The sequence below is a fragment of the Notamacropus eugenii genome, chromosome 3, assembly GCF_028372415.1.
Source record: "Notamacropus eugenii isolate mMacEug1 chromosome 3, mMacEug1.pri_v2, whole genome shotgun sequence".
NCBI lineage: Eukaryota > Metazoa > Chordata > Mammalia > Diprotodontia > Macropodidae > Notamacropus > Notamacropus eugenii.
The window spans coordinates 147,431,661-147,458,948 of NC_092874.1; the positions used below are offsets into that span (position 1 = coordinate 147,431,661).

At 38.8% G+C, this 27,288-nt stretch overlaps 1 protein-coding gene across 2 annotated transcripts in view; it reads left to right on the top strand.

Moving 5' to 3' along the window:
• Positions 1-27,288, top strand: part of LAMB1 (laminin subunit beta 1) — a 91,434-nt gene that overhangs the window by 52,014 nt on the left and 12,132 nt on the right. For both annotated transcript variants that reach the window (XM_072653047.1, XM_072653046.1), the window contains exons 24-26: positions 1,417-1,513; positions 21,772-22,141; positions 26,444-26,628. In XM_072653047.1, the coding sequence (XP_072509148.1) occupies positions 1,417-1,513; positions 21,772-22,141; positions 26,444-26,628 (652 nt within the window). The remainder of the gene's footprint in view (positions 1-1,416; positions 1,514-21,771; positions 22,142-26,443; positions 26,629-27,288) is intronic.

Below are 27,288 nucleotides of genomic sequence, written 5' to 3' on the forward strand. Positions count from 1 at the left end.
GGGATTTCCAGTTTGAGTGGTCCAGCAGTAGGTGTGTGGGACTTAAGCTCTGGAGAAAGATTGGGCTAGGGCCATTTATTCATTAATTAACAAGATTTATTAAGCTCCTGTTATGCATCTGTGAGTCATCTGCATAGAGATAATTAAGCCCTGGAGAGTTGATAAGGTTACCCAGAGAATTCATGGAGACACTGAGGAAGAAGGTCCAGGCCTGAGCCTCGGGGTATGCCCATACTTAGTGAGTATAATATGGTTGAATCCTCCTAGAAGCCTGAGGAGGAAGAGATAGGGAAGAGGAAAGCCAGGAGAGAGGTAGCCAGGGGAAAAAAACAAAACACCAAAGACCGAATAGTCAGGTAAAAGTCCTGAAGGATGAGGATTGAGAATAAGATACTAGATTTAGCATTTAAGGGATCACGGATCATTTTAAAGAGAGTAGTTTCAGTTGAGCGAAGAAGTCAGAAGACACTTTGCAATATGTTGAGTAAATGAGAGAAAAGGAGGTGAAGGCAGTCAATAGGACTTTGGCTGAGAAAGATAGGAGAGCTAGGCATAGAAAAATAATTGGAGGGGGATGGATTTAAGTGAGTTTAAAGGCAATGCAGAAGAGGCCAGGAGAAAAAGAGAGATTGAAGATTGGGGGGTGGGGGGGACAATGGAGGAGGCCCTCTTAAGGAAGAGGGGGGAGGAAAGGAATTGGCCTCGGCCGAAAAGTTTACCTCATCTGAGACTGAAGGAAAGGAGGAAAGAGTAGAGGAAGGAGAGATCTCCAGGGGTTTGAGATGAGGAGATATGGAGCTTGCAATGAAGGGCTTCAGCTTTCATAGTAAAGTCAGAGGAAATGTCCTCAGGTGAGAAGGTTGGGGCCAGGGGAAAATTTGAAGAGAAAGTTTGAGAGAGAATTTGGAATAACTTCTATTGGGAGTGAGATAGGGCATCAGGAATTAAAGGATGACCTTGCAGTAGTGAAGGACCAGGCAGCTATGGGGCACAGTGGATAGAGCACCAGGCCTGGAGTCAGGAAAACTTCTCTTCCTGAGTTCAAATCTGGCCTCAGACACTTATTAGCTGTGTGACCCTTGGGCAAGTCACTTAGCTCCATTTGCTAAGGTTTCTCAACTATAAAACAAATTGGAGAAGGAAATGGCAAACTACTCCAGTAAAACTGCCAAGAAAACTCTAAATGGGTCACAAAGAGTAGGACCTGACTGAAACAACTGAAGAACAAAAGGAGACAGACTAGTTGAAGTTAGATGACAGATTCACAGTGGACCCAGCTGGCACAATTTTTTTTTTGTGGACATGTTGGTCCCCCTTCTCTTCTTACCTAACTCACAAAACTCAAAATCTAAAACATCCTTTTATGGCAAAATCTAAGTAAATCTTGTGTCTTTTTTTTTTTTTTTTGATTAACAGTTCACTGGGCAGTGTCAATGCATGCCTGGGTTTGGAGGTCGAACTTGTAATGAGTGCCAAGAGCTTTTCTGGGGAGATCCAAATGTGGAGTGCCAGGGTAAGTCCTCTGTCCTTTTTTTTTTGTGATCATTATGTTAACTGCCCAGTTAACTGCAGTATTTTGTTTTTAGCATTTGTTGATCTAGTAAGGATACATAAAACTGATATAAGGTATCATCTTATAAGCTATCATATTATATCTTATTTTCAAGACATAAAAGAGTTAGGTTAAGGCATTCTCATCTGTAAAATGGGGTAATAACAACACCTACCTCCCTGCGTTATTGTGAGGATCAAATGAGATAATAATTATGAAGCACTTAGCATAATGCCTGGCACACAGTAAGTACAGTAAGTACTGTATAAAGGTTAACTATTGTTATTATTCACTGAGCTTTCGACACTTTCTTGTATTAGGTGTATCTTGAATTATTTCCTGTTTCACTTTGCTATTGTTATTTTGACTTTTTCTAATTATGAATGTCATGTTACTCCATCAGTCCACGAAAGCAGAGATTGCCTCATCATTTTTTGTTTTCCCCACAGGGCTAGACATTTAGTAATTATTCGATGAACATAAATGTTTATTGAATGGATTAGTTTATGAACTTCTAATCACCTGTATTCAGGGCTTGAGTTGAAAAGAGGAGGAAGATTGATGAAATGAGTTAGATACCATCCAATATTTATTGTTTGGGGGCCAGAATCCCTTGGCTTAAAGTGTGCAAAAGAACGACATTACCTCTCTCCTATCTCCTCCTCAACTCTTTCCTTGTACCTCAATTAGAGACCTGGTTGTCTTGGTTTAGGGATGCTACTGAGTGCAGGAAAGGATATTGGTTGAGATAGGGGAGGACCATGCTCAAACCAAGTTTCTGCTTGTTTTTTACCCCTTGGGAACTTGTGTTTCTCATACGTGGAGAATTTTTCTCTTTATCATGAGTGAGTGAACTTTCCTGGAATGGCATTGCAACTTTTCATCAGTTTGCTAATTAGGGTATTCAGAGAGTAGAGACCAGCCTACATGTGTCTATACAGAGGCAGATTATGTTATATACAAAGAATACCTGTTATTATTTAGTGATCTTTACTGAATGGAAATTAGGAATACTAGGGGCTAGTCTTAGCTCCACCCTCAGCTATCTCTATGATCCTGGGCCTTGGTTTCTTCATTAACCCAACTTTCTCAATTTACAAGATAATCATCAAGGTTGTTTCTAATTGTGACATGCTTTCATTCTTTAGTTCAGATATTGCATGCTTTCAAATAAAAGGCCTTTTTGTTTTACCCTGTTTGGGCAACTGGTGTGTAGAGTAGATTGTGAATTCAAATCTCCTGATCTGAATTGACTGTCTCACCATCCCTAATCCCACCAGTCTTTGCCTACTGTAAGGACTGGATAATGACAGTGGAACTTTGGGGCACCAAGAAGAAATATATAATGGAAACCCCCAAGTCTGCCAAATGGGTATTCTTTGGAAATCCCATTCATGGCACCATAAGGAGTGGGTGAGTGGGAAGTGGGGAAGAGAAAAGAGAGGTAAGGAGATAGAAAAGAGAGATGGGGGAGGCAGAAAAGACAAAGGGAGAGAAGAAAAGACAGGGAGAGGAGAAAGAACAAAGAGCTGAGAAAAGAGGGGGGGAAAATGAAAATTCCCTAACCAGAATGGCATTTTCTCAGGGAATAAAACTTATTAAAGCCAAATGAATCACAATGGTTGCAACGGCATAAAGATTAAGCAATTTTTTTTTGTTGTTACCAGATTAATTTTCTGTGAGAGTAGCTTTAAGGAGAAAAATTTATGGAAAGAATTAAAGTATTTATAGAACTTTATTCTTAAGTAAAAAGTATAAATTAAAACTCCATATAGATATTTCCTTTTGTTTCTCATAGCCAACTTCTTTCATTTTCTTCTGTTGACCTTTACTGGGAAAATGAGCTTTTGTTTTTGTTTTTTTGGGGGGGTTGTGGTTATGAGTGAGGAAAGAAAGGACACAGACTCAAACTAGCAAGACATTTGTGATCCCTTACATAATGCCAAACTGTGATTAAGATGTGGTGTGTAGAAATGTGGATACTCTGTGTTCTTTTGTTTTTTAAAAGTATCTCTTCATTAACATCAGGAACTCTTCAAACAGTGAACAAGACCAGAATTTAACATCTGATACATTTTAGAAATTGAGGGTTAGCCAAGAGTGTTTGTAGCAACATCTTAGATTAGATTAAGGCCTCTTTTTTTTTTAAAGAGTGAAATGTGTTTTCTGTGTCTTTAAACAAATCTCTTTTCATGAATCTCTCTCCTGTGGAAGTGCTGGTGTGTTACTGATAGAATCTCTCCAGTGGAAGGCTGGTTACAAATGGTACTGGATTCTCTAAGAGTAGAGGAAAAAATCCAGCTTGCAATCTAGTTTTAAATGTTTGAACCTCGCAGTGCCCCAAGGGCAGGCTTTTCTCCTGGCCCTGTCTCCATCACTACTTATTTCCAGATTCTATCAGTATGTGTCACTGGCAAAATTGAGTTTACTGCCAGAGCTTTCTGACCTTTTTTGCTCCAGGTCGACTTTTGTTGGAAAGCATGAAAACCCTGTTACCCCAAGTCAGATTCAATCAGAGAATTGTTCATTTATTACTCATAATTCTTTCCCTCTTTTATCTTTGCTTTAAACTTTCTGCTATAAATTCATCAGAAGGGTGACATTGTAAAGGAACACTGCCAACTTGTTTAGGTCAAAAATCATAGACCTTCTTTTCGGAACTTTGACTTAGGGGCAGATCTGTGGTACCCATGTAGGCCTCTTTCTTTTGCTTCTTTCAATCATTCATTCTTTCCATTTGGGAGAAAGGTCATTCCATTATGTAGAAACTGAAAATAAGGCTAAAAAAATCTGGAATCGTAGGAGATAAAAGCCAAAAGGGAATTTTGAGATCATGTAGTTCAACTTCTTCATGCTACAGATGCAGAAACTCATATTGAACCCACACAGGTTAATTAATAAGTAAAGGAGCCTGGACTAGAATATAGGTCTACTAAATGCCCCAGCAGAGGCATCTTTATATTATAGTGGGTCGCTTCTTGATTAATAAAGCAATTAATACAGTAAACCAAAGAGAGGAAAAAAAACCTGCCAGTCCGGATTCAGGGAGTGCTTTAGCTTCTAGGAATTTAAGCTGAATCATGTGTACAGCAATCACTTGATCCCCTGGGGTGGTTCATGATTTTGAAAGTCCTGTCTGCTTGCATTGCGGGGGGGGGGGGGGGGGGGGGGGGGGGGGGGAAGGGGGGGGTGGCAAAGGGGGTGGCAACAACCTAGCAAGGCAGCTCCCAGGGCTACCAGCTGATGCTAAAGAAAAATCTAAGATAGTTGTATGTAAAATCAACCACTCAGCAAGAATTTATTAAGCACCTACTATATGTCTGGCACTGTGTTAGGTCCTAGGCATACAAAAACAAAAAAAATCAGTCTTTGCCCTCAGGGAGCTTATATTCTTTTGGAGGAGGAGATTAACCATGTTTAAGAATTAATAAGTCTGTGAGATATAAAGACGAAACAAAGCAGGGGTGATGCATGGGTGGCTAACAGGGGGAATCAAGAAGGACCTCTGGAATAAGGTGACACAAGCCATGTGTTAAAGTAAAGAAGTGAGGCAGAGGTGGAGAGGAAAGGCAGTCCTGACATGGGACAGTTTGCATACAAGTACAAATAGGAGGTAGAAAGACTTATGTAAGGAATGGTAGGTAGACCGGTTCAGCTGGAACATAAAGTACACAAGAAAGAGTAATATGTAATCAGGTGACTAGAGTTGGGTTTAGAGGGCTTTCAGTGCCTCAAACAGAAGTTTATATTGGATTCTAGAGGCATTTGGGAGCCATTGAAGCTTCCTGGGCAGAGGAGTGACCTGGTCAGAACTATGCTCTAGGAATATCACTTTGGCAACCACGTGGAAAACAGATTTGAGAAGGGAAAACACATGAATGAAGCCAAGAGACTGGTTAAAAGGCTACTATAGTTAGGAGATGATGTAAGCCTGAACTGGGTTGATTGTGGTATGATTAGAAAGAAGGGGATAGATCTGAAGAAATGCTATGGAGGTGGAGTGGACAAGACTTGGTAACTGATTCGATATCAAGGTTTAAGGATAGTCAAGAGTGGAAGGCAACTCAGATTTGGAACCTTTTGGAAATGGTGGTGCTCTCTACAGAAAAAGGAGGAGGGATTTATGGCATTTAGGGGAAAAGATACATTCTGTCTAGATATATTGAGTTTAAAATGTGTATAGGACATTCAAGTGGAAATGACCCGTAGAGAGTTGGAGATCTGTGCTGGATGTGCAGATTTGGGAGCCATATACCCAGAGGTGATAGGTGTATCTTTGAGTTAATGAGATGACTAAGATGATGTAGAAAGAGGAGAGGGCCCAAGATACACCTACCCAAGATGCAGACATTGGGGTAAATCCACATTTAATGGATAAGAGGAGAGTGATAATCCAGTAAAGCACACTGAGAAGTAAGTAATCAAACAACTAGGAGAATCAAGAAAGCAGGGTCACAGAAACCCAAATTGGAAAGTGTTTCTAGAGATGGATATGGCCAACATTATCAAAGACTGAGGAGAGATCAAGAAGTGTGATGCTTGAAATAAAAGGTCCTTAGATTTATCAACAGAGAGATCATTGGTAATCTTAAGGAAAGCAATGTCAGTTAAGTTTGGGGGATTTAAAGGCCAGATTGCAAGAGTTTCAGGAATGGAAATGAAGTGTTAAGAAAATGGAGGCAAAGAATGTAAGTAGCTTTTGACTAGAAGTTTGAAAGGGAGGAAAGTACAGGATGATAGCTTGAACCTATGGTACAGTCAAGTTCAGGGAGCTCTGAGTATGCCTCAAGGAAGGAGTTAGTGCTTAAGGAGAGGTTGGAAATGAGGGATAAAGAAGAGATGATCTCTTGATCTTGCACAAGTTTCTGGGGAAGGCCAGAGGGAATGGGGTCAATGGTTTATATAAAGGGTATAAAAATAGGATAGAATGGAGGAGAGTTAATGTCGAGGTCATTTGAAATGTGGAATTGCAGAGGAAAGGGAGAACCAGACAGAAGGCTTCAAATTTTTTGTGTGAAATGTGGCATGCAGTGGTGGTGTATATGGCTTGAGGAGGAAGAAACTTGGAACTACCACTTGGGGAAGTAGGAGAGACAATCTGGGAAGAGTAAAAGAATTTTCATGCAGCAGTAAGGGTCCTGTTGGGGTCAGATAACAGAAATTTGCAATGGACCCAACCAGCTGGGTTGCATGTCTTTCTCTAGGGGTGTTCAGTACCAGATCAGAAATGAAGGCAAACCAGCAAGATCTCAGCTGCTCCCCTTGCATGTTCCTTACATTAGATTTGGGCTTGTTCAAAGCATGAACTGTCTTTTGTTTTTGTTTTTATCCTGAAAGCTTAATGGTTCCTGGCATACAGTAGGTGCTTAATAAATGCTTATTGATTGACCTTTAAGACTGCTTTTCATGTTCATTTTAGCCCTGTTGGGTGCTAAAGTGGAAATCTGTACCCAGTATGATCTGATTTGATTGTATTCACCCTTGGATTGGTCCTGGCCACCTTAACAATAATAAGGAAAACTTGGCATTTCCTGTGGATAGAAATCCTCTAGATTAGGATGAGTTTGAGACCTTTGGTACAGTTATTCATCCTTCCAAGAGCTCCTTAAAACAAATGGTCAAAACCTACATCTCTAGATGGTTCAGTAAATAGAAAGCTGGACTTGGAGTTAAGAAGATCTGAATTGAAATTCAACTTCAGACACATAGTAGTTGTGTCGGACAAGTCACTTTACATCTTTCAGACCCAGTATCTAATACCCACCTTAGAGGATTGTTGTGGGAATCAATGAGAGAATACATGTGAAGTGCCTTTGTAAACCTCAAAAAGGGCTATATAAAATAGCAGCTATTATTATTGTTGTTGTTAGCATTATGTCTAATTTCTTCAAAAATTGAAGTTGGGCTGACAGTTTTTACATTACTACCTTTTCCTGTGTCATAGGGGTGCCTCACCAAAGCCTGGGGCTTTGATTCAAGTCAGGAGATTGCCAGTCATGACTTTTCCAATGGTGGGACAATACACAGACAAACTAAATACATAAATACATAGAAGACAAACTAAATACATAAATATATAGACAAGTAACTAAAGCAGAACTTTGATTTTTAGGTTTTTTTCCCCAACTTACACCTAAAGATGAACAGATGTGAATACTCACATGTTCTGACTGAGTTTAATAACTGGGCAGTCAGTCTTTTCTAAGGGAAAAGAAAGAGAGAGAATGAAGAGAGGATGTTTTTTCCCTAACTCTAAGTCTTAGACTTACCAGTGAATGGTATCCGATGAAGTGAATGAGATGCAACTGTTGGCAGTGACCAGACATCAAGCACAAAATAGGATTGGAAGTTAATGGGACTTTTTTTTTTTTTTTTACTAGATTACAGTGAGACTTGCCTGAAGACGCTGGACATTGTAGTAAGGGGATTTAGTGAGCCTGACACCAAATCTGTAGGTCTTGCCACTTAGATCAGATTATATTTTGTTTGTTTTAAGCATGCCTAAAAATGATATATTCAGGTTGATTTAATTACAAACAGTGGCCTGGTGACCTAAGAAATATTTATTTGTGTATTTCTTTTTCTGGGTCTGTGCATATGAATTGAGGTATCAAAGGGGACCCAAAGAAGTCTTAAGATGCCCTGTTCCAGGAGGACCACCTATAATTTTGGCCTTGGTACTCTCTTAGCCCAGTACTCATGATCCTCATAATCCTCATCTTAGCCCTGGTTCCAAGGCCAGTGAGGCACTATGGCCCTCTCCAATGATATTAGTTTAGGCTATGGACTATTTAGAGTTTGTCTTCCACTCTAAGATGGCTCTCAGATATCCTGTTAGATTCTAAATGGGCCATGGGTCAAAAAGACTCTCTTCCTTCAAATTTTAGAAGTCAAAAAGCCCTTTCCCTTCTGTAAAGTATGAGAGTGACAATGTACATACCTTGATCGTTTAGGAGCTGCTGTGCTATAATAGCCATAATAATAATATCTAGTATTCATATAGCACTTTGAGATTTGCAAAGTGCTTTACAAATATAAAACAGCACAGAGGTAGGTGCTGTTATTATTCCCATTTCACTGATGAGAAAATTGAGGCAGACAGAGGTTAAGTGATTTGCCCAGGGTTGTACAACTACTAAGCGTCTGAGACAATATTTGGACTCAGGTCTTCCTGACTCCAGCATTCACCGTGCCACTGAAATGATTCAGCCACTCTTTGCAACATACCACTCCACTTTTTGGCATCTGAATTAATACAATATGGTAAGGGCAGGAGAGTGAGAATTGAATCAACCATACTGGGTTTCATTAATGGCAACTACAAATGAATCTTTTCTTTTGTTAGATAGAATAGAAAAGGAGAAAGAGCAGTCCTAACTAGTATGAGGAAAATGCAGAAGGCCAGAGAGATCTGGGCTCACAAGTCTCTACTAGCAGCTGGAATGCAGCAATGAAGAAGGCTAAAAGATAAGATCCTTTAGGGAATAGGGAAGAGAGAAAAGGAAATGAAAAAAGGAATGACTCCTGTCATAGATAAATTAGATAATAGTTTGAGGTAAGAAGGTGAAAGAGGGGAAAACATAGAAGCAACATTTTTTTTGAATTGTTGAATTCCCTGATTAAGTATAAAATTAAGTTCAGCAGACATTTACTAAAGGCTATCTGTGCCAAGGCATTCTCACACATAATCTTCTGTTCTTAAATCTCATCCCCTAGTCTTTATTTCACCTTAAGCATTTAATGTTCAAAACCTCAAACTTCTGATGCCACAGAGCTAACTTTATGTTTATAGAAGAATTTAAATCAATAGTTGATTATTCCCTTTTGAGGGTGGGGATAGAGCATAGTTATTCCAAAGGCAAATACGTTAGACCTCCAACTTAAAATTGCTGAATGGTATTATTGTATAAATGGTTTAGGATTTTTAGACAATCGTGCCAAGTCTGAACAAAACCCATCTTGTGCTACAGTAGGGAGAGAGTTTTACCCACCCACCACTGAATGTGCTAAAGAAAGAGCTTAGTTTAAGGCCTTTTATTTATTCTGCCTTCTTAGGAGTCAAGTGATTAAATAATCCCTCCATCTGGATTAAGACGTAGTGGAAGGAAGGCAGAGTTTAAAGGTCACCACCTGAAGTTCTAAAATCCCTTTTCACCCATTCATTTTGGGTGGGACAGCATGAGTCTTGCCCACAAGGCAAGCTTATCTCATTACATTATCTTCCCCCTTCTCCTCAAGTCTAGCCTTCTTCCAAACTTTCCAGTTTTTGTTGAGGGTGCCATTATCCTTGTCATCACCCAGGTTCACAACTTTAGCGCCATCTTTGATTTCTCACCGCTACATATCCATTCAGTCGCTGAATCTTATCCTTTCTACCTCCACATTTCTCTCATACACCCCCCTCTCCCTCTTTATACAATCATCACCCTAACACAGAACTTCATCAATTTTTGCCTAGATTTTTGCTATAGTCTTCTATTTCTCTCTTTCTCTGGCTTCTCCCCTCTCCAATGCACACAAAATTCAAAACACAACTGCCCAAATGACTTTGCTAAACTGCAGATCTGACCATGTTATCACCCTACTTAGTCAACTCCAGTAGCTCCCTATTGACCTGAGAATAAATTACTATTTTATCTTTTTGAAATTTCCATTTTTTATATTTAATATATGGACATTATTTTGTATTTTATAATGAACATTATTATTAGTACAGTAATACTTGTATTTAATTTAAAAATAAGTAAATATAAAAATATTGAGGGGCCAAGCTCAAGTTTTAAAATTATTGATGTGGTACATAATTTAAAAAGTTTGGAGATCAGTATTCTATAAAGTGTGTCTATCTTTAGACATTAGTTTTTAAAAATGGCCAGGTTAGGTCACAGTGATCTGTAAAACAGCCAAAAATATAAAATGTACCTTAGTCATGTTAGTATTGTCAGTGATGGCAGAAAAGAGGGAGCAGACAGTACTAAGAATCACAGAGTACTTAGACTATCCATAAGTTTCATATTACTTTTAATATATGATCTTTGTTCCAACAACTGAGAATCCCCCTAGAGAAACTTAATCATAGTCAAAATTAAATTGTCATTACATACCTACTATGTGCTAGAAACTAGGTGTTGTTTCTGTTTTTGCTGTTCATTCATTTCACTTGTGTCCTACTCTATGTGACCTCACCTTCACAGGGTGGTCATGAGGATCATATGAGATAGATACAGAGATAGAGATATAAGCCTTTGCAGACCTTAAAGAACTGTATATGTATACATATGTATGCTATTATTATTATTATAAAATTTTTTATGGTAATGGTCTACATGGACATGAAGGGTTTCTTTGATGGAAAGCATGAAAAGTGAACAGTTTTTTGTAGTGAAATTTTTGTGGCAAACACCTCTATTTTGGTAACAGAACTCACTGAGGTTATAGAATATGAAATCCTGCTCTTTTATTTTCTAAGCTATTAGTCTCATAAAACAAAATGTAATCCTGAACACTATTTTCAGACAAGATGTCTTCTCTTCATTGTGGTTCAGTCGTGACAGACTCTTTATGACCCCATTTGGGGTTTTCTTGACAACAAGACTGGAGTGGTTTGATCCAGCTCATTTTAAGATGAGGAAACTGAGTCAAACAGGTTTGCAGGGTCACACAGTTAGTAAGTGTCTGAGATCCTATTTGAATTCAAGTCTTCTTGACTCCAGACCTAGTACTCTATCCACTGTTCCTCCTCAAGGATTGGGTTCTACTGATAGAATAACATTGGGAGCGAAAGTATGGGTAAAATGGAAGCCAGAAGACATTCCAAAGGCTACAGGAATTCTAGCACACGGCTACCTGTCCCTGGTGTCTACTCTGCATACAATACATACTGTAGAGGCCAGAGTTTCCCTATGATGGCCACATTTTCTAAATGTCTTCTCAGATGACATTATACCAATTGAATTGGGCTCTGGGAATACTTCAAAATCTCTGCAGTAAGTAATGTAGAAGACACTGGATGATTAAATCATCCATATTGCAACCAAAAAAAAAAAATGAGATTTGAAACAGAGAATGTAATTGTTTTCAAATTTGACAATGTTTCCACATGATTGAAATCCTTAAAAGTATTTGATTTTGTCCTAGATAATTTTGATAGATCTATTGAAAAAATAGGCTCCCGAATATGTCAGAAATGGTCAAATGTCATATATGTCACCACAGTTTCTGCTAGTAACTGACTGACTGAATATGGACCAAGCAGGAATAGTAGATGATGCACTTTAAATAGGAATTTGGCTTGGCTCTAAAACATGGATGCATCTTTATCAGGAAGTACATTATCAATGAACATTTTTTTATGCCCAGTTGTATACCTTGATGAAATTGCATAACATGGTCAAAGGGCCATACTTGAGGACCTAGAGGGTCATATGTGGCCTTGAGGCCGTGAGGCCATAGGTTCCCCACCTCTGGTTTAATTTAATTTTTCCCCAGTGTCACACAGGTAGTATGTGATGGAGCTAAGATTTTGAACTGAAGTCATCTCACTCTGGATGATACAGGAAAGGTCCAACTAGTTATTGAATTAATTTTCCTTTTGTCTAAAGTTTCCCAAGCCTTCCAGAAGGTAGGAAAAAGACATGAATATGACAAGACAGTGATTAATGTAGTTTAAGAGAAAAAATACACTTATATTGACCAAAAGAAGAGGAAAGATTTGAACTTTTGGGACTTTTTTTTTTTACTCTGTAGGTCTCCAAAATGACAAATATGGCTTGAATTGGGTGTGGGGGCTGGGTGAAGATGGCAAACACATTTTGTAATATATTGATTATTGATTGATTAAACACCACTGGGTAAGCTATTTGACTACTTTTGGTGTTCCTCGCCACTCCTACTCTCAGACCTTGATTTCTTTTCTTTAAAAAGCCATAATAATCTTTGTTGACCCATGTCACAGAGCTAACTTTTTTTATTGTGATTATGTTTTAATACTTGGACATAACTAATACGAAAACTTTTGAGAAATTTGAAATTATTGTATGAAATTAATTTTATTAATGAAATTAGTTTTTGTATATTATGTCTGAATAATTAAGATTGTGTGTAAGAATACATAGACTTAAAGGGAGAAATGAGAGGCAACATAGTAAGAATGCTAAATTTAAGAATCAAATGACTTCAGTTCAGAATCTTAACCCCATCATGTGTGACCCTGGGGAAAAAAATCACTTAAACCAAGAGTGGGGAACCTGCAGCCTCATAGCCACATGTGGTCCCCTAGTCCTCAAGTGCAGCCCTTTGATGGGATTTGGTCAATAGTCCACACTTGAGGACCTAGAGGGTCACATGTGACCTTGAAGCTCCAGGTTCCCCACCCTAATAAACTCTGAACCTCAATTTCATCATCTGTAAAAATGGGGGAGCTGGACTTAATGACCTCTGAGGTAACTTCTAGTCTTAAATCTCTGAACTTGTGAGCTATTTAAAGATTTTATAATGGAAGACTAGTCTCTTCCCTTCCATCACCATTTTGGGGGCCAGGGTTATTTCTTAAAGTGCTTCCTTCCTACAGGCTATAATTACTAGCATCTTTGTAATCAGTTTTAAAGACGAAAAGCAGAAAGACAGCATGTACCCTGACTCCTTCATAAAACTGTTCAGCATCCACCATCACGAAGTCACTTTCTTCATCTATAAAATGAAGCCGATGATCTGACTTTCCTTTCAGCTGTAAATCTTTGACCTGGAGAGAGAGAACTCGTTTGGGCAGAGCCAGAGAATAGCTGTGGTCTGTATAAGAGAGGATCACTAAGGTGGAGGACAAGACCCAAAGAGGGGAGAGTGCCCCAAAGGGGGAAAACATGGGTCCTCTCTTAGCCAGCATGGTTTTTTGGTGATCCTAAGGATCCTTTCAATCAGCTTATCCTTGGCTGCAGTTTCCCATTGAAGAACCAGCTATGTGGTATTGTTTCTCAAAAGTTCCTTTTTCACTCCCCTTTACCCTTTAGAGATGGCCAGGTAGCGCAGGGGAATAGAGTACTGAGCTTCGAGTCAGGAATGGTTGAGTCTAAAGCTGCCTCAGACATTTGTTAGCTATGTGATGCAGGCCAAGCCAGGTAACTGCTATCAACTTCAGTTTCTTCACCTGTCAAATGGGACTCATAATAACACCCATCTCCCAGGGTTATTGTGAGGATCAAATGAAAAACATTTACCACAATGGTTGGGATATAATAGATGCTTAAAAACTTCTCTTCCTCCATCTTTTCCTCCCTTCTTCTTTCCTCCCTCCACCCTTTTCTTTTTTTCTTCCTTCCTTCTCAGAAACACTTAGAAAAAAGGGATTCAACTCATTTCCTCCATATCTAGTCATATTATCACTGTACCCATCATTTCCTCTTCTCTTTTTCTTAATAATAAGTATTTTTGTACCGTCAATTCAGTGCTAATAAGCACACCCAAAACCTCTCAGTATACAAGGAAGAACAAAAAAGAGGAATGGATATGAAACTCATCCCCATTAGTTTCCACCTAAACCCCTGTCCATCACCTCTACGTGACCCTTTCTCAGGCATCCTGTGGGCTATGTTCATATTACACCCACATTTTCCTTTTTACTAAGTGAACAGATTTAATCCTTTCCCAAATAACCTCACTTACTTTTAAAGTAAGCACCCTGCTGTGTATTCACTTACATTTATCCCACCTTTACCCCTTTTGTGAACTCCAGAAACAGAAGAAAATCACATGTCAGTTATTGTACTTATTGCAGATCATTTATAGCATTGTAGAAAGATTTTCTGTATAATTTTAGCATCTTTAGGGTGTTTGAGCGTAAATCAAGCGTTCCACTTTAACTGTATGAATGTGTGATTTTCATTGAAAAGATCTTTGGTCTTCATTCCTCTTACAAAGACTACTTACTTTCCCAAGTGACCTGATCGGAAAGGCATTTCTAGAAATGGAATAAACAAAGAAAGGATTCCATGTCTGTAATAGCTTTAGCAGTACCCTGTCCCTCATGATATTAAAGTATGATGCTTTTTAAGATAGTCATGGGTCACCTCTCAAACTAAGCCCAAGATCAGCTGTTAACATTAGTTGAACTGTGACCCAACCATCTGCAAAACATAACTCTTGCTTTTCAAGTATGAAGTTCCAGGGAATTCAGTTTCCTCAAGAGTCTCTGAGCTCTGGCTTCTCTTTAGAATACTTGCCTAGACATATCTTCCCTAGCACAGATGCTGCAATAGATCCTTGATGCTGGCAAGTGAAAGTGAGCGTGTTTCTCAGTAGCTCTCCATGGGAGGAAACTATTCTTGGCAAGTAACCCTTTTCTTTAAGTCCCATAACATTGAACTGGTATTCTCCCACCAGAGATAGAATTACAACTTCTAGAGAAGTTGACGGCATGGAAATATGAATTAGTGTAACAAAAAGACAGTTCTTCCATGAGAAAATTCAAAAATAAAATCAACACACAGACAAATCCCATAACCCAGGATAATATACGGTAAAAGGTTGGGAATGGGGGCTGGATCTGTGATTTCACTGGGGTCGGGAATAGTTCCCATATCATTCCCTGATAGGGGATCTGCCTTTGTTAATAAGGCATGTCAGTACCATCTCTGCCACTTAGAATCAGAGAGATGCTGACAACATTGAGAAGTGCTTTACCCATTGTCAAGTAGCCACCGTGTATCAGAACCCCAACCTCCCTCACTCAGCATCTACTCTCTACTATAATAAAACTCTTTGAATTCATGGGATCATAGATTTACACCTCTCGTACCCAAAGATGTTAGGTGACTTGGCCTGAAGTTCCCACAGCTCTTAAATGTCTGAAGTGGGATTCAAATTCAAATTATCAATTCCAGGTCCAGGGCTCCATCCACTATACCACTCTACCTACTAGACAGATCACGCGAATTTGGAATTTGTGACATTGATCAGGGAGTGAGCAAAAGCTTAACTTTGCATTATCTGTGGAAAGAGAGAAAGGAAAGAAAGAAAGAAAGAAAGAAAGAAAGAAAGAAAGAAAGAAAGAAAGAAAGAAAGAAAGAAAGAAAGAAAGAAAGAAAGAAAGAAAGAAAGAAAGAAAGAAAGAAAGAAAGAAAGAAAGAAAGAAGGAAAGAAAGCTGTTTACTGGGCAAATTAATAGCGTAAACAATTTATAGAGGGAATAAATTATTTAAATTACTTGAAATCAAATTTCATAGGCACTTTAGAAATCTTGATTCTGTTGTTACTTAGATGTGTGATGTTAGGAAAATGCTTTAACTTCATCTGTAAAATTAAAGTTTGGAATTAGTAATCAGTAAAATCCCTTCCAGTTCTAATATTCTGTGAGATGTCTATTTTACATATGTGCCATTTAAAATTATAATTATAAATTCTGATGTCCATAAAGCTGATACCCAAAGCATTTATATGAAATCAGACTTTGTTAACCTAGTTTTGGTTTCTGTATGTGTCTGAAAATAATAACATTGATATTACTGAGGTGGCTACATGGTTCTGTGGATAGCGTACTGGGCCCGGACTCAGGAAGACCTGAGGTTATATCCAGCCTCAGAAACTTACTGGCTGTATGACCCTAAGCACATTTAACCTCTATTTACTTTAATCCACTGGAGAAGGAAATGGCAAACCACTCCAGCATCTTTGCCAAGGAAATCCCATGAGCAGAATTGGTGTGCTATGGTCTGTGGGGTCACGAAGACTCAGGCATGCCTGAACAACAGCAAACATATACAACTCTATTTCTTTAATGTCATATTCTAGAGATTTTTCACTGGTCAATAATGCTGTTCCTCGAACTAAGTTCAAATTCAAACTCAGACACTTACTAGCTGTGTGATTATGGACAAATAACCTAGCATCTCTCAGCTTTAATTTCCTCAAGTGGGAGAATAGAGGGGTTGATAATAATAGCATTTACTGCATAAGATGAGATAATATTTATAAAGCACTTTGTAGACCTTAAAAAGGTGTCACATAAATGCTAGCTATCGTTATTGTTACTGCCATCAACGAGACTTTATTATAGGCAGAAATTAGAAAAGCAGTGGGGTACAGGGGACAATGTTGTAACTGGAGTTAGATCCCATCAGATTAGGTATTTGTAAAGCACTTATCTCAGAGTCTCAGCATGTAATAGATGTCTAATAAATATTTGTTTCCTTCCTCCCTCTCATCTCTGTCACACTGATTATCTCTATAGTCTTAGACAAAGTATTTGCCCTTTCTGAACCTTATTTTTCTCATCTTTAAAACGGCGATTATTGTGTAAAGCTCAAAGGAGATACTTACATTGGACCATAAAGATCTCAAGCTAGAATGGGGATCTTCGAGGCCATCTGCTGTAGTCCATCCCTACCTATTGTACAGATAAGGAAACTGAGGCCCAAGGAGGCCAAGGGACTTCCTTAAGGTATATACAGTTCACGTCAGCCAGTCCTTTGACTAGGCCAGTCACTTTGAGGCAGTACTCTCCACTGTACCATGCAGTCTGCTAGTAATGTATATAAAACGGTTTTCAAATTTTAAAGTGCTATATAAAAATGAGCTGTGGTTTCAGCAGTAGCAGCAGCAGCATTATTATTAGAGATTATTTTATTCTTTATGCATTACTGTAAAAATAAAGAAATGAGACTTTTACCTTCCCACTCCTCCAGGTACCCATATGTCATTTTCATTATTCAGGTGTTTTTAATCAAATGTCAAGACCTTTGCACATTTCATTGCCTTTTCAATTTTCATATTTTAAAAAATTCTATTTAAATATTGTCACACTTGACAGGATGATTTCTTTCAAACTGCCAGGGTGATGTATTGGGTCATTCTCTCAAAGATGGGTTTCCTTTGGCAAGGGGGCTCCAGCATCCTAGATACCTGCCTAATCACCAAAAGACTATCTGTACCAGGACTGAATTCTGTCATCCTCCTCCCCCAGTGAAGCATGACCAAGGTTCTCCCCATCTTCTCAACTGATTAACACTGTCTTCCAATCATTTGCTTTACTTGTCCAAAAGAAAAAGACCAAGTTTTTGTTGTTTTTTTTCCTCCGACCAAATTGAGTAACCTTTATATTTGTCTCATTATCTGCTGTGGACTAGGTAGTCAAATTTTTAATCTGTTTCTTAATCCACATTGGGAATGAACATTCCTCAAAACACACACACACACACACACACACTACTTTTTTCAGGGGGGAGAGAGGGGAATATGCTAAGAAAGCTGACAGGAAAAATTAACCTTAAACAGCCCAGAAAAGTGGGAGAAGAGCTTATTAGTTAAAATCTGTCCGTTTTGGAGAAGTGATTTGCAAACCCTGGAGGCTGGGTGATGTTATCCACCAAGATGGAGGTCTTATTCAACAGAAGACTGGACTTTGCCAGGTTCCACATTTGTTTGTATTCGTAAGTGCTTGCTAGGGATAAGCAAGGAAACACAGTGGCTGTGTTTCCTGCATGGTAAGGCAAAAAAAGACCCTCATTTCATCTTGTGTTGAAACTGACCTTTTACGTAGACACTAGTCTTGATAAGGCAAGCATGTTAAAATGAGAAGTGTTGATGCCAAGATTATTGTCACTTGAAACCTGGCTGCTTGGTGTAAAGAGCGTGCTCTGTAGTTTGGCGGCTGGTAACATCATCGATGGGATGTATAGAAGGACCTTTGACTTGCCCCGAATAATTTAATTCTTCATAAGACAGCAACAATACTGGTCAGTTGAGCAGATTAGATCGGATGGCCCCTAATGTCTCTTCTACCTATACTGTCTATAGCTATTCAGTGCCAAGGTTAGCTGCAAATTTAGACACAAATCAGGAAATGTAACCTTATCAAAAACCAGTAAATCATTTGTCTCCTTTTTTTCCCATTAAGTCAATCAGTAATTACTTGTCTAGGGTCATAGGATAATAGATATAGAGTTGAGGGGAGGGGGGACTTAGAGATCTTGAAGTCTTGCCTAAGACCACACTGGTGTTGTGAGTGGGCAGAGCTGAAATGCACACTCTAGTCCTCCTTCTTCTGCCTTATTTCTGTTATACCATTTAGAGCAGCACATAGAGAGACGGGTACAAGGAAGGGTTTGGTTTTTGTTTTGTTTTTTTACCAAGATAAGGACAGTCAATGAACATTTTGTGTAATATGGTTGAATTGCTCTAGGTTCCAAATTCTCTGGCAGTGTCCACACTGACAAGGAATCTTTTGCGTGGTATCCTCGGCTATCGGCCACAATTTTAATGGAATCTACTCGTTTGCCTCAGCCTCTCTGGAACACAAGGTGGATTCCAGCTGGCTGTTCAGCTCTCTAGAGTTTTCTTTCTACTTAGCTCTCCTACAGCTGCTTGGGTATCTTTCTGTTAAACTTAACATTTCTCAACAGTAAAGCATCCTGGGAGAATTCTGTCTCAATGATTAGGTTGGCATTTCTAGTTGGCTTTTAGATAACCCTCCATAATCTAGTAAAGTAACATAGCTGTTCAGAGTTATGTGCTGGGTTGAGAGCTCCCTTCTGAATTTATAATAATACCAACAAATAGCTAACATTTCTATAGAGCTTATTGTGTACCAGGCACTGTGCTAAGTCCTTTGTAATTATTATCTCATTTGAACCTCACAACAACCCTGAGAAGTAGATGCTCCCTCACCCCCATTGTATAGAAGAGGAAATTGGAACAAAGAGAAGTGACTTGTCCAGAGTCACATAGCTACTAAGAAGAGCCTGAGGCCAGATTTGAACCCAGGGCTTCCTGATGCCAGGTCAGGTGCTCTGTTGACCCTGTGCCACCCAGCTGCCCTAACTGAAATACTTTAATTTTATGTTTTTCAGCCTCAATCCTATTGTTTAAAAAAAAAAAAGCACTTTGTAAATATGAGTATCCAGCAATTTGAGGGCCACTTAAATTGACAATACAGGTATTCAGCTCTCAGTTGCTAATTAAAAGATGAGAAAGATGTGTGAGAAGTTATATTGAGCACTGATCAAGGCATGGCTTCAGACTTCTCTGGTTATATTTTAGTTTGAGGGGAATGAAGGGAAAGAGAGGCATGTCTCTTGACATGTCTGTCTAGGTGGGATTCATTTCCCCAAAACCGATTTAACCCATTTCCTCTTATGACCCTATCCCTAGCCCATCCCTCAAAAGAAAAGTAAAAATAAAATCAGACCTCTTTACACAGGAGGACTCAGGCTTCCTTGGTGGAAATTTGTGAATGATTTGCCTAAGGAAAATTTATGAATAATTGTTGACAGATTTGATGAGCAGAAAGCTTTCATCTGACCTACAAAGCCATCTTGTTAAATAATCTTTAAAGGAAATGGGTGTTCTGTCTCTTATATGCTTGCCAGGCTGGGTCACCTGCCCTTTATTTTTAATGACCATCCTCTTAACTAAATTATTTCCCTTTAGGCTTTTTATCTCTGCCTTCCTTTTTTCTTCTTAAAGAATGACTTGTGTTGGGGGAATGGGGGCATCATTCTCCTGAGGATTGTTTGTTCCTTTGAATAAGAGGGATCAGTTGCAAAATAGTAGAAGAGACATGTAGGAAAAAAATCAGAAGCAAAGAAAAAGGAAAGGGAGGTGCATTTTCCTCTTCTGTAAAAGGCTATCAGAGTTATCTGAAGACATGTTACTAGCCAATGGAAAATCTAGAAGAAATTTGACTCCAGAAATCAGAGTGCTCTTAGGATATAGCTCTTTTTCTTTTCAGTCATTATTCAGTCATGTCCAACTCTTTATGACCATACATGGGGTTTTCTTAGCAAAGATCCTGGAGTGATTTGCCATTGCCTTCTCTTGTAGATTAAGGCAAACAGAGGCTAAGTGACTTGCCCAGAGTCACATAGGAAGTGTCTGAGGCCAGATTTAAACTCAGGTCTTCCCAACTCCAGGCCCAGCACTCTATCCATGGAGCCATCTAGCTGCCCCATTATACTATATAGTAGCATACATTATTATGAGGACCTGGAGTTCCTGGACACAGGAAGACCTGTGTTCAAGTCTGGTCTCAGATACTTAGGGAAAGGCACTTAACCTCTTTTGCCTCAATTTCCTCATCCATTAAATGAGCTGGAGAAGGAAATGGCAAACCACTCTAGTATCTTTGCCAAGAAAACCCCAAATGGAGTCATGAAGAGTTGGACATGCCTAAAAATCAAGTGAACAAATAATAATGATAATTATAATAATAGCATCATGAATACTTTAAGATTTTGCAAAGTACTTTATAAGTATTATCTCATCCTCACAACAACCCTAGGAGGCAGGTGATGTTATTATCCCCATTTGCCAGATGAGGATACTGAAGAACAACATGGAAAAGGAATCTAAAAGGCAGGTAGGAAGATACTCAGCACTGGCATGGTGAGGAAGGAGCAGAGCAGGGCAGCCAGATGAGAAATGAGGTGTCTGAGCTGAGCTCCCCCCTTAAGTGGAGGTTCTGAAGTTCATGGCTGCACCCTCCAATCACAGGGACAGAGGTAGAGTACCAAGGCTGATGTGATCTGGCAGGATGAACATGGTGAACATAGTGAACATGGTGGAGAAGTCCCAGTGATTAAAGTTCAAGTAATGAGGTCTAAGGATTGGAGAAATCCAGATGCTTGGTGACTGGTTGGATCTAATTGTCTTATGAATTTCTTGAATGGAGAGAAAATGATTTTAATGTTGCAGTCAGGGAGAAAGGCAGGTCTTTACCATTTTTAATGTTCAGATAGATTCCTTCATTCCAGTGCCAGTATCATTCTCATAATCATAGTCCCATAAGCATGCTACCATAGAAGGAAGACCAGATCTGAAGTCAGAAGATTGGGTTTCAGGTCTGGGCACTGCCACCCAGTGTAGCATTGAGCAGGTAACTTAATCTCTTTGGATCTCAGTTTCCTCATTTGTAAAATGAATGGGTTGGCATTCTTAGGTCTTAGGTCCCTCGCAGCTCTAAATTGTTATGATTCTCTGATCATAGAAGAATGCACTTAAAAATTTTAAAAACAAAGTGCCCAAGTCTCTGGGTAAAGAATTTGACTTCATCTCATGTCTCTAAAAAGTTGCATCAATCAAATTATTCCAGGAATCCTTTATTGTTCATTGTTCTTTATCTGGTCCTGCATCCAGCCATGCCCTCTAAAGACTCTTCTTTCCTCTGGGGCTTCATGTGGTGCCTTCCACTGTTGTACAGAACCAATTTTTGATACTTTTTTTCCTTTTTCTAGCTTGTGACTGTGATCCCAGAGGAATCGAGACAAGTCAGTGTGACCAGTCCACAGGCCGGTGCGTTTGCATTGAGGGTGTGGAGGGGGCACGTTGTGACAAGTGCACCCGTGGGTATTCGGGTGTGTTCCCTGACTGCACTCCCTGCCACCAGTGTTTTGCATTGTGGGATGTCATCATCTCTGAGCTGACCAACAGGACCCACAAATTCCTGGAGAAAGCAACAGCTCTGAAGATCAGTGGTGTGATTGGTCCTTACCGAGAGACGGTTGATTCTGTGGAAAGGAAAGTCAATGAGATAAAGAGTGTACTTGCCCAAAGTCCTGCTGCAGAGCCCTTGAAGAACATTGGAAACCTCTTTGAGGAGGCAGAGTGAGTAGCTTATGCATGGTGGGAACAGTTCATGCTATTACTTCAATCTTAAACAAAGACCAAAAATTTGCCAGAGAACTCCTTACCTTTTTTTTTTTAAAGAACCACATTTTTAATAGATGCAACTCTGTTAAATACATATTGTCACCAAAGTTCAGGAGAGAAAGGTTTTCAAAAATGGTCAGCCCTAGATAGAAGTGTAGGAATAGGATAAAATATATATTATCTCCATCATGTCTGCTGATCCAAGATATTTTCAGGGAGCCTGCAGATGAGATGACAACCTGAGATTTTTATTTAAATATTAGATATTTATTTAAAAATCTACCATTTGTCCACCTGCTCTAAAGTCCACTGACCATTAAATATAAAGGAGAAGGATGAGTACCTTTTCCTAGGACCATTCTATCTGTACTCCCAAACAACCATAAAGATTGAAAAGATCTAAATAATTCATCAAATCAGTGAACAAGCATTTATTTAGTACTTACTACATACCAGATAATGCATTTATTATGCATTATTTAGAGCTTTTAAAATTTGTAAAGTGTTCTTTATATGGATCTTGTTTGAATGTCTCAATAACCCAATTTCCTTATCTGTAAAATAAGTAGATGGGACTCAGTGGTCTTCTTAGGTCCCTCCCATCTCTAAATCTTTATGATTCTCTGATCACAGAAGAATGGATTTGTGAATTTCAAAAACCAAATACCCAACTCCCTGGGGTAAGGATTCAACTTTATCTCATATCTCTAAAAGGTTGTGCCAATTAGCTTTTAGTGTTTAGATTATTACAGGTTGGATGCTATCATCTCCATTTTATATATGAGGAAACTGAGATTCACAGACACTGTGACTGCCCAAGATCACATAGTTAGCATCTGAGGCAGTGTTCCTGACTTCAGGTCCCATGCTCCATCCATCATACCAATCTGTCTTTTACGTGATTAGCCCATGTGTACTGGCCAAGAGGTACAAAGACAGTTAAATGAAAATATGGCCACAAACAATCTTTACTTGTGATCCTTAGGCAAAGGACAGTTGGTGGAACCTCATTATAAAATTCATCTCACCAAGAAAGTAAAATTGATTTATTATAACCAAATCTTTTTGGCTCTGTTATAACTAAATCCCTTTGGGATGGTGTCCAAGGTGCCTAATTGCCTAATTCTTCCCTGTAGCAGTGTTAAGATCCACATTAAGTTGTGTTAAGATCCAAATATTTGTATTACTGGTTTATTATTATTTCATCTCACGTTCTTTCTTGGGTTCTTTGTCACCACGCTGTTTTCATGACCTAGTGAATGAGGGTCCTAAAGGAACAGTGCTTTGTAAATTTGGTTACAACAAATGCTAAAAAAAAAAAAATATTCCTGCACCACACATGCTTTCTTCAGCCTCTGGGTATTTGTCTCTCTGATAGTATTAAATATTTTCATAGGCACAAAGTAGAGAGAAAAGTTAAACTGAATTATGTTGAGTATTGGTGTTGATGTTTGGGGGGGTTTTTTTTGCCATTAATTAGAAATTACTTTTCCCTTCTCCACAAACATTTCAACCACTGTCCCAGGGAAATTTCTCCTGAAATCTTCTACCATTAACTATAAAAACACTTTAAAAAACAAAGAAAAACAAAAAAATCCTTGAGTAAGGAGAAAATTGGGAGAAAATATGGTGGACATATAAATACATCCTTTTTCATTTGCGGTTAAAATATCTTATTTTCATTGGCTATTTCACTACCAAGAGGTCAGTCTTCAGAAGCATTCCCCAGCAGATCTTTTACTCTGGGAATGTGACTTCTAGTCATAATGAAAACATAATGCCTCAGCAAAATCAAGTTGGATTCCTGGGGAGTATATTATAATGGGATCTTACAGTACCAAGATCTCCAAGAAACTAGATGGGGATTTCTGCTTCCTGTCTGAGTTGGACAAAATGATCTCCAAGGCTCCTTCCAACTCTGATATGCTTTGATTCTGTAACCTTTCATTCATATTTATACAATGTCTACAAAGGGAAAGGGGAGTGATTGAAATATCTATTTAATAAGAGAAGAAACTGAGGCACAAAGTGAGCAAATGACTTGTTAAAATATCATATAACATGCCAGAGACCCAGCAATGGAGCAGTGATCTCTGAATAAATGCTGTCCATGGGACCAGATTGTCAGTCAAGGGAATCATCAGATGTTCTATGTGAATTCTTAATGCATTAAGAATAGAGAAATTTACTTGACTGTGGGTCCTGAAGTGGTTTTATACCCCTTTGGAACATAATGGTGACAAGTTTTTGAAAAGCAGTATTCCTTTCGCCAGCTCATGAACTCAAAGATTCTTCAGTGATTTCTAATTTTCCTTTGGGAAAGAACAAAATCTGTTGTTCTTTGAGAGGATGCCAGGAGGTCTGTTACAAGACTACATTTTTCTAACAGCTATAATTCTACATGCTTTATTTGCTTAACTAGTTATGGTCTGATCTTCTCACAGAAAAAAAAAAATCATTGATGTGCTTCAGTGCTAGACTGCCAAAGAGATATCTTTTGGGCATTAAGGCTAATTTTTCATTTAAAAATAATTAGTTCTCACAAAAACATGCTGCAAAGACTCCAAAGGCCCCCAAAGGAATATATAAGCAGGCTCTTTGGTAAAGGTAGCTTGCTGAATATAGGTACATACATGTACACAGATAGATACATACCTACCCTAAGCCTGGCTATTCCATTTCAAATTAAAATAACATGTGAGACAAGATTGTTCAGTTGGTTTTTTTTTTTAAGGAAGTATCTTGGTATTGCAATCTTTTCATCATTCTTTTTGCCATACATATCTCAATATCTGAGAACACTACATTCTTTTCAATGTAAAGTCTTACAGCATTCTACTCTAAAAGGGCTGTTTGTTTGGAGAAGAACAAAGAAAGTTATATGCTGCCCTGTTGGAAGGGAGGGGAAAAAAAGGCTAGTTTTACTGGCACTTATTGGTCTTCCTGGAGGTGGGATGTGTGGCTTCCTCCTTCATGCTCCATCTTGAAAGCACTGTTGGCAGAAAGGAGATCTCTGGGAGTTCCGAGAAGATGTTTTTTGGGATGGGGGTAAGATTCCACAATGGAGACTATTATGTCCCTCGAGTTATTAGCAAAAAAAAAAAAAATGCATTTGTAATTATGTGGGATGTGAAACAAATTATGTATGGTATTGGGTATTCCACACTCTGACCTCTGCTGTTGCTATGGATGGGAGTATGATAAATACATTTTGGAATCTGTCTTAAATAGTTCATCTTCCACAAGGCAGCTGGGTGGATCTTTTTGTTTTGGTTTGTTTTCTTCAAAGAAATGGCATTTTTTTCTTGAAAGAAAATAAAACCATTGGAAGACTATAAGTAATCCTATGATACCAAGGCTGGGTGGCATAGGGAGAGAGCCAGCCTCAGAATCTGGGATCATAGGACAGTAGATTTAGAGCTAGAAGCATACTTGGACACCATCAAATCCAACTGTCTCATTTTACAGATGAAGAAACTGAGGAACAGAGAGGTTAAGTGACTGACCTAAGGTCACACGAATAGTAAACATCAGATGCAGGATTTTAACAGAGATCTAGCTTCCTGACTTTAAGTCCTATTTCTGATTCACACGAGTTGTAAGATTCAAGGCAAGTCCTTAACCTATTCGTGCCCCTAGGCAATTCTCTAAAATTATAAAGAGCAGAATAAGTTTAATCTTTGTGTGTAAAGGAAGCTTCCTCGCCAGGAATTCCTTGATCAAAGGTATCACAGTACTCACAAAGGGGGCCCAACCCAGATTAAAATGGAATTGGAAGATATTTAACCAAATAGAGATACACTAAAATGTAGCTATAACTAGTATGTGGTTTTCCAAGTCAGTACGTGGCCTGTGTGAATGCCCATGGATGGTTTAGCGGCCCCTGTTTCTACTTGATTTTGACATCATTGACTTACATAAATGAAATTGCAGACCTAGTCCGAAAACTAAGAAAGAGAATATAAACATGGTATTTACAGGAAGGCGACATTGTTTGCTGAGTTGGTTTTAATCCCTATCAAGTTGAAGAGCTTCACCTATAGAAAATACTAAAATAGTCATCAGAATTTTGGCAGGGCCATGATTATTCATCAGTGTGTGTTACCCCTCTCACAATGCCGACCACAACCCCTGCTCATCTTGCATGAGCCATGTCTTGGCCATGTTTTCTCAGAAAGCCTCCACAGAGAGAATCTATCACAAAAGAAATCAAACTGTGTTTATTTTACTTGAGCAGATTTACCCCTCTGTCCACAGGAAGCTAACCAAAGATGTTACAGAAAAAATGTCTGAGGTTGAAGCGAAGTTATCTGACACAGCCTCACAAAGTAATAGCACAGTCAGAGAGTTGGATTCCCTGCAGATGGATGCGCAGAGCTTGGACAAAACAGTGAAAGAACTTGCTGAACAACTGGAGTTTATCAAAAACTCAGATATTCGAGGTAAGCATAAGGTTGAGGTGGGGTGGGGTTAGGGAATTGTTATAAAGAATAATCTAGCTCAGAGAATTTGTTTAAATACCAAACTAATCTTTCCTTTCAGTGACTCACCTCCCCATCCCCCACCATAAAGAGCTTTCTGTTTTTTTAACTCTTCTCATCAAGTTTACGGTTTAGATGAGGATGACAAATTCCATAAGCCAAATGTGGGAATTGGGGCCCAGCGAGTCTAAATGATTTCTCAAAAGTCCCACAAAGACTAAGCGGTGGCATAACTTCTGGACTAAAACTCACATTTCCTGTTTTTCTGGTTAGTGGTTTTAGTTCACTCCTTACCCCTCTAACTTTCCTTGAGTAGGAATCCTCTTGATAGCTTTGGAATTAAGTTGATACTTCTACAAATCACTTTAAATTTAAGATGTTACTTAGGGTTTTTGTTTTTTTTTCAAATCCTTACCTTATTGACTTTTCGGGCCACTTAGAGGAGCCAAAAACAGCAAAAGAAATCCCAGACTATGTTATATCACATTACCCATCACTGTTAAGTACACAATCAGCCTCTACAAATATTAACTTTGGCCCTGTCTACCCAACAGCAGAACATCTGGATGAAAAGTGAAATGTTAAGTCACCCACCCGGATGTTTTATCTACACAATGCCAA